The sequence below is a fragment of the Monopterus albus genome, unplaced genomic scaffold (genome assembly GCF_001952655.1).
Source record: "Monopterus albus unplaced genomic scaffold, M_albus_1.0 scaffold5.1, whole genome shotgun sequence".
Taxonomy (NCBI): Eukaryota; Metazoa; Chordata; class Actinopteri; order Synbranchiformes; family Synbranchidae; genus Monopterus; species Monopterus albus.
In genome coordinates, this window is record NW_018127885.1 from 986,918 (window position 1) to 995,506 (window position 8,589).

Here is an 8,589-nt window from a genome sequence, read left to right on the forward strand (position 1 = left end):
GGAAACTGTGCTTGTTTATATCCCAGTGCTGAGTCTACTCCTACTGGATCCTCAGATTGAGACAGACAGATACATCTGTTATTGTCCTGGACCGTGGTCATACAGAAGGACAGCCAAAGAGCAAAGAGCCAGGCAAGAAAGTGGAAGCAGTTTATTTAGTTGTCAGTCAAATAAACCCAAATTTCTTTCATAGTTGATTGCAAGCACAATGTGCCTAGACGGTAGAACTGTCTTATTAAACTTATCCAATGTGTGATCCAGTTTACAAGGGAACAAACACATTATCTATTCTAGTGATCTGTATTTTTTCTTTAGGGCATTGGTTAAGACTCTTAGCTATCCCCACCTCCAGTGGGAGGCTCAGTACTGTTAATTAGCGCATATGTCATCTGGGCAGCGACAGCCAGAGGTCTTGGGAGATGGAGACAGGGTTGTGTGAGAGTCATTACACTCCATCATCTCAGCACTCCTCTCTTTTTTCACTTCACTTCACCGCTCCGCTTCATTCTCCTTTCTTTTCTCTGCCGATGCATCACTTCTTGCTAAAAGGCAACAACAATGTCTTGTCTCTTTCTATTGTGACGGGATGCCATCTGTGCCTTTAGAGATACTATTGTCATGTCCTGCTTCATGCATCATCCTTACTACATAATCACAAACAAACACACACAAACAATACATCTTAATTAGTAAAGCACTTTTGGGCCATCATTTAAATTCAGATGTGGAATGATGTAGTGTGGGGGCACAAGGTGGAACAGCAGTTAACACTGATGCTTCACAGCAAGCTGGTTCCAGGTTCGAGCCCCAGCCGACCCGGTGCCTTACTGTGCGGAGTTTGCATGTTCTCCCTGTGCCTGTGTGTTCTCTCAAGGTACTCCGGCTTCCTCCCACAGTCAAAAGACAGGCAGTTTAGGTTGATTGCCCCTAGGAGTGAGTGTGAGTGTGTGTGGTTGTTTGTCTCTGTCAGCCCTGTGACAGAATGGCAACCTGTCCAGGGTGGGCCCTGCCGCTCACCCAGTGTCAGCTGGGATTGGCTAAAAACTAAATATAGCATGCTGTTTGTGTTAATGTTTATGCAGAACTCTTGCTGATAAGTTAGTTCAACTAGCCAAGAACTAGTAGACTTTTAATTTTATTTAAAGGTATAGTGGCATTTTGCCATTCTTGGATAGTTGCCTGTACGGTATATAGAGAGACAAGAAAGCTATTTATGTGTACCATCCAAATCCCCAGTGATCCATGTCCAGCTTTAGTCTATCTAATACAGTAAGTGAAAACTGGCCAGCTTCTCTTTCTTTTTTATGTATCTCTCTGTTTATTGTCCCACCATATTCCACAAATGTGACCTACAGTTTTGTGTCATCTCCTCACTCCAGCCCCTATTCTCCTGTTCAGTCATCCATCACCTCTGTCTGTAATTTAAGCAGACAAAAAAATGACAGTAGGGCATGAGAAAAGTGTGAAGATGAGTGGAAGACTGAAGAGAAGAATGTTATATCAGAGGGAGTCAGATCACAACCAGGGAGTGAGTTTGACTTGAAGGGACACAGATAAACATTCTAGCTGCACATGTAAACATGTACAGCAGGAACACAACCAAAAAACACTTTTGTGCAAGAATGTGATTCAGTGTTTCTAGCCACATCTCTGCAGTGTACTTGAAGCACCTCTCTCTCCTGTGAAACATAATGCCTGCTGCTCCGTGTTATTCTTCTACTCTAATATAATATTATGTTGAAGTTAAAAAGACCCTGTAGCTCTCCTTAGCATCTGGGTTTTTTTTTAAAAACCTTCCATGATTTAGTGTCACAGGAGTGTCACAGTACTAAGGCTGTATGAAGCTTTCATTGATTGCAAGGAAGCACACCTTTCTAGTCATGTTTCTTTAAATTAAAAACAGCTACATTTTTAAGGTGTAATGACTAATGTAAATACAGTTAACCATGACAAACCACTAATGTACATATGGTTGATTATATAAAAGCTGTCTATCATACTGTATGTGTTCATACATACTGAAATATGATGAAAGAACATTGGATAATGTTTAGACTGAGAACCAATTCCTATAAGGTTCTAGAAATGTCGGTGATTATTCGATTGATTAATTTGTGTTAATTTTCTATTAGCTGTCAATGCAGAAGACATGGATGTGCAAGCCAGGAACTGAGTGTCAGACAGTGGACATGCATGGATATACAGTAGCTGTGGTGGTGACAAGCAGTACTCTCATTAAACATGCTTCCAACATCAACACAAAAGGGATGAACTGTATAAAGGACACTGCTGTGCCCGGAGTATAGATGCATTTTACTAGTGGCAGCTAATGTTGAAACAGTTTTTGTGCATCTATGCAGGTGTTTCCAGCAGCTGGATTACCCTTAGCTACAGTGAACAATCAAATCACTTCTGTCACGTAGATGAGGTGTGTATTATCTTCTCTAAAACCAGAGCTTCCTGTGGAAATGTGCACATTTTCTGTCAAACCACCAGATAATTTGACTGAAATTAAACCTAATGGCAACATTTGCCTTCCAAAATTTTGTTCCAAATTTTTTGAGTACAATTTCAACCAAAGTGAAGCTTTTGCAGTGACATATTTTGAAGTCTTTAAAGTGCACATCAACATACAAGGGCACTTAGCCATGAGCTTGTTTCATAGGTACTGCCATGGATTATGGTTATGAAATGAACTTTTTAAAATTTGACTTCCAGCAGTTGGCTTGTAGTGACAGCAAAACAAAATGTGCACTGGTTAAGGATGGAAGCCTTGGCATTAAAAACATACCTGAACCAAATATTTAGTCAGCACTTATCTTAAGTTGTAGACTGATTTTATTTTGACTTGGCAAAACAATTGGAGGAAAGATATGTGTCTGAAAGTATTATAATATTGAGCTGCTTGTTATCACTGTCTTTTTTCCATTCTAGTTGTTGGCGGTAACCATGCAGTAGTTGTTTATTGTATACAGTATAGAGATTAAATGTAGCATACTGCAAGGATCATTTCTTGGACGCCTTCTGTTTTCTCCGTACATGTTAGCTTGTTGATGACGCTGGGTGTGAAGGACTATCTACAGTATGCATTATCTGCACATACAGTATATAGTATGTGAAGACGATATGATAGAAAATCATAAAATATGTTCCCAAAGTGATTACATCACTGCTTGCATATTAAAAGGACTTGATGTCTTGCAATATTTGACTGTTCAACTCTGATACAGAGGGATCCTGATTTGTGGATATGAAAACTTCAAATCCAGCCATTTAAGTTTGCTTTAGTGTATTATTTTGATAAAAGCTCAAGCCTAGAGCAACACAAAAAAGAAATTCAGTCATGTTTTTTCTTTTTATCAATATTTCAAAACTCAGAATTTGATCTCTTTAAAAATATTCTAGGCACTGTTTTTTGGATGCACTGATGTCTGTGTGAATCTGTATGTGGTTATTAGCTGTTCTGTATCGCTGTGAGAAGATGTAATTTCTTAACAGTTGCGTCTGAGTGTCAGAAACAATGGTGCTGAAGAAGATAGAGTTGAGGTTTCAAATCGTTATCTCGGACAGTGATTGATTTACTACTTGTGGGTTTTGCACATTCCACCCTGCTCACTCGCTCTCTTGGCCGTCTGTAGCTCAGGCTCCACAGTGTGGTAACTAGAGAAAAGTGATTCCCTTTTCCACAGAGTCCTTGACACACAAAGGACTAGAAAACAGTGTAGTGATTTATTTTAAGTGTTAAATTTAGCGTGATATACCCAGTACGTGAGGTTCAGTTAACAGTTAGCTAACCTTTATTTTAGTTCATATAAGTAATTTATGGAAAAAGCGAACCACTAAGATTATTTACTAGAGGGGGGGGGTTCAATCTGTATATTACATATACAGTTGTTTTTTAGAATGCAGGGGCATCCATGACTGTGAACTGCTTGGAGACAGATTCACTGCAGCTATCGGTGTAGCAATTACATATAAACCAGTGTAGTTTTTAGAGCCTGAATAATGTACCCTCACATGTAGATTCAAAATTGCAGTATGTTGCTGAAAATTGTGTCAGAGTGTTTCTGTAGAAGCTTCTGTTTGTACTGTGGTCAGTTTAGTATGGATACTATAACATGACCTTTTCTGAGAGGAAATTGATGATGGTGAAATGCTGCTGGACTGATGTGCATTGCTTATTATAATAAAAGGCCTAATTTCTCCCTTGGGCACAACATCGACAAGTTCAGCAAATGCCTCTGTGATAAAAGAGGTCCAGCATATTTTTCTGCACCTAAATGTCATATTTATGTGAATTAGTAAACTATCGCTTCTAAGTCTCTTAACTGAAGTGCAGAAATGTAGAAAAATAGCATTATGCTTAGCCCTCTCCCCTTTTTTGTTTTTGTCTCTGTAGAAATGTATGAAATTCAATGTGGATGCTCCTATCTGGCGGTCCAAACAGCGGATCCTGTGTACTCTCAACCAGAGCCTGAAGGATGTACTCAACTATGGCCTGTTCCAGCCAGCTTACAACGGCAAAGCTGGCAAGTTTCTGGATGAGGAGAGACAGTTAAGGGAATACCCTTTTCCATCCATTGCGCCTGTTCCTTACCTGGAGGTAGGTATGGATCGTGAATGTATGAGGCATACTGTATGACCAGGAGAGAGCAAGAGGAAAAAGAGCTGGTATATGCCACTACACCATACTTAATGTCTTTGTATCATCCTCCAAATAATTATATAGTGGTCTTGATATACAGTTGGTGTATTTTATGAATGCTAAGCACTCCATGACGAAGAAACAGAATCTGCCAGTCTGTTTTTTTTTAAGCTGTCGTGTGTGCTGTAGTCTTTCTGAAGTTGCCTGTATGTGTATGTATGTGCATTACAGGCACACACCCGTAGGCTCATGCAGCATGTAGATGGGGGTATGTGCATCGTTGCGCATGCAGTGTATGTTTTTTCCTGAAATTATGTGTCAGTCAAATCTAGCGGCAATAATACCACTCTCAGTTACAGTGTGTTGACTGCAGTGGCTGTCAACTCTCAGCAATAATTGTAGTGCTTGTCCATCATGGTTTTTGATCTGAGAGAATCGTAGGCATACTGTGTAACGATATCACTTTACAGACTGGTGTAAACATGTCAGGTGGGTTTCTGACAGGGCGTTTTTGTTTTCAGTAGTTTTATAATGCATCAAGAGGAGAGCATAATAAAGATTTATTTTTTCCTCTTGAGCTTTAGTTTAATGTCAATCCCCACTGCACTGGGAGATGCTGTTATTATTAACTACTTTATTACCTGTGAAAGTCCCAGCTTCCTTAGAATATGGCACCGCATCTCTTTAATAAAAAGCTTTTCTCATGTTTTCTTGGGTGATACGGTTTTGGCTATATCAGCAGGGATGAAATGTAGGCATATTGTTGACTAATGGTATGCCTGTTTGTATTGTCCTGATCTCTTCTTTTTTTTTCTCATTTGTGATTTTTTTTTTTCATCACACCTTCTTATCATTTCTCCTATTATTTCAATTTGATTTACTTTGCAGTTTTGAATTGGCTGTTAGAGGCAGTCGGTAAACAAAACTAGATCTTTGATCTTTCCAGGATTTCACTCGCCTTGATGATTTGCCATAGCATCAGAGGTGTTTTTTAATTAATGGTAATACAGACTTGATTAATATCACCTTTATCACATTGTTTGATATATGCAACAGCTTTTCCTAGGGAACAAGGGGTAACAAGCACCACTTTAAATTGCACGCCACATGCAGTATGCTGTTCTTATACTGTAGCTACATGGAGAAGGGGGCATGTGGGGAGCAGCTCAGCATCCACCAGCTGAGACTCACCATATGCAATATACATTCATCTATAACTTGTATGGTAATCCTTAAATAAAAATTAAGCAGAAGATTTCCAGTCTTGATGCTCAGTAATCACTATGCTGTATCCTGTGATAATAGTGTAGGTACCCAATCATTAAAAAAATACCTGCTGGGTAAGTTCTCACTGAGTTAGTGCAGTAAGTTTATTACCTAGCATAGTAGGTGCTACATATCATGTAATAGTAGAATAGGTATTTCTTAGTTAGAAAATAGAGTATAAATAATTTTAAAGTTTCCTACATGTTACCCCCTTACTTCCCAAATTTTACCTTGTACTGGCAAGTATGTATTGGTACGCACTGTACAGGTGTATACTATTATTACAAAAAGGTATGCTGAGAATTTGTTTTACTGAAGGTGTAAGTTGTGGGCTGTCAATTAAAGTGTTACCACTGATTTTTTTTAAATTAAATAAATCCATTCTTTTTTATGTGTCAAAGCTGTATGCAGCCTTCCTCTTCAGCATTCATTGTTTTCTACTGCAGTTTATATTTTTATACTCAAGCTTCAAGGAGCTGTAAATAGGTTTTCAGGCAACTTGTAATAAGTGAAAACAGAAGTGCTTTAAAAGAAAGGAAGCCGTTTACAGGGGGATATTAAATGAGTTAAACATTTGTTCTGTCTCCCTGCTCTCATGCATAGTATCTAATAGGGAAAATTATTTGACATAGACATAGTTACGTCTGAGGAGCTGAGACTGTGTGACCAATTAATTTGTAATGACTGAAAACTAACACTGTTGTTTATCTCGGCTGTAAAATTTTTGTTAAACTTTAAAGACACAAACAAAAAGAAAGGCAACAATCTAAATTCCCTAGGCTCTTGTGTGTGTTTTTGTGTTTTAGTTCCGCTATAAAAGACGTGTCTACACCCAGAGTTACCTGGATGAAAAGCAGCTGTCTAAGCTCCACACCAAGGTAAGACCAAATACCTGTGACCTCTGTTATCCTGGCATCTGAAGAGCTTGTGTGTGTGTGTGTGTGTGTGTGTGGCCTTTTAAACTAGCTGAATAATGCATTGGTAGCCCAGCGGTTGCAGCAAGTACATGTTAACCAAAACATGTTTTATGTTTCCAATGTATGAACTCTGAACTCTGCTCAAGCAAGGAACACATTTTTTTCAAAAAAAAAAAGAATGAGTTTTCCGTGTTTTAATGCCGAATGTGGTGGAAAATATTTTCTAGGCCACCGAATTCAGCTGAGTTCAGATATGGTTGCATGGAAGGCCACAGCATATGACTCACATTACATTTACCCCCATTAAGCTATTCAGTGGCTCCTCATGCTTGTTCCAACTCATTTAGTCAGGTTTTCCTTTATATTCATCCATCTGTATACAACTGGAAAACATTTACTGTTTTCCAGTTGCCTTGACTTAGGACCTCCATGTGAGAGGGTTTATTTGGGCACTGCTAATTTGTAATAGTAACCAAATATATCACACAGACCTAGGTTTTATTCTCTAATTTTAGGAGATATTTGAGAAGAGGACCTCAGTAACGCTTCTGCTCTGTGTGTTTGTTGATTAATTTACCGTATTTGTAATTGTAGCACTGTCTTGGCACCATACTGAGCTCTAAGTGCTTTACATAAGAATAAATTGTGTTTGTACACATGGTAGATGTCACACAGACATGGCTCATGTCTATTTTGTACTGCTACAACATATTAGTATTAACAGGGTGAGATTAAAGACATTATTTTCAGTTATTTCTCATCTTTTGTATCAGTCTTATCCGCAAACAATCCTTTGTAATTGTTTCTGCCAAAATATTCAGCTGGTAGCACAGTGTTTTTCTTCCTTGTTGGCCTAATACTGTAGGTAAAATCACTTGGTGGATAGGCAGACTCATAGACGGCACCAAAAAGGCTGCCTGATTTAGCTTTTTTGTGCGGCACAGTGGTTAGCACTGTTGCCTCACAACAAAAAGGTTCCAAGTTTGACTCTCTCGTTGACTGGGGCCTTTCTGTATGGAGTTTGCACATGAATGTGAGTGTGAATGGTTGTCTGCCTCTGTGCATCAGCCTTGTGATAGACTGGCAATCTGTCCAGGGTGTGCCCCGTCTCTCACCCAATGTCAGCTGGGATTGGCTCCAACCCCAGGGTCTAAGGAACTGTGCATTTACCTATTGGAGTCTACCTTTAACTTTACTGTGTTGCTCAGTTGCTTTCAACTTAAAGAAGAGACAGGACAACAACACTTCTGAACAATCAATCTCTGTGTAAAGCTAAATACTATTTTGTATATACTGTAGTACTCAAAATCAGAATCAGGTTTATTGGCCAGGTGTGTTGGACACACGAGGAATTTGACTCTGGTACAGCGGCTCTCAATCTGTACAGTCAGGGAAAAAATTATTTGAACCGCAGCTGATTTTGTAAGTTTTCCCACTAACAAAGAAATGATCAGTCTACAATGTCAATGGTAGGTTTATGTGAACAGTGAGAGACACAACAATAACAAAAAAATCCAGAAAAATGCATTACAAAAAAAGTTATACATTAATTAGCATTTTCATGAATGAAATAAGTATTTGATCCCTTTGCAAAATGTGATTTAGTACTTGGTGGCAAAACCTTTGTTGGCAATCACAGAGGTCAGACGTTTCTTATAGTTGGCCACAAGGTTTGCACACATCTCAGGGGGGATTTTGACCCACTCCTCTTTGCAGATCCTCTCCAAGTCATTAATGTTTCGTGGCTGATGTTTGGCAACT

At 38.9% G+C, this 8,589-nt stretch overlaps 1 protein-coding gene across 8 annotated transcripts in view; it reads left to right on the forward strand.

The window, feature by feature from the left end:
* Positions 1-8,589, forward strand: part of shank3a (SH3 and multiple ankyrin repeat domains 3a) — a 166,570-nt gene that overhangs the window by 53,763 nt on the left and 104,218 nt on the right. For all 8 annotated transcript variants that reach the window (XR_002275821.1, XR_002275822.1, XM_020611874.1 and 5 more), the window contains exons 4-5: positions 4,400-4,603; positions 6,718-6,789. Coding sequence is in view for 6 of the 8 variants with exons in the window: in XM_020611874.1 (XP_020467530.1) it covers positions 4,400-4,603; positions 6,718-6,789 (276 nt within the window). In the remaining 2 variants the exon portion in view is untranslated. The remainder of the gene's footprint in view (positions 1-4,399; positions 4,604-6,717; positions 6,790-8,589) is intronic.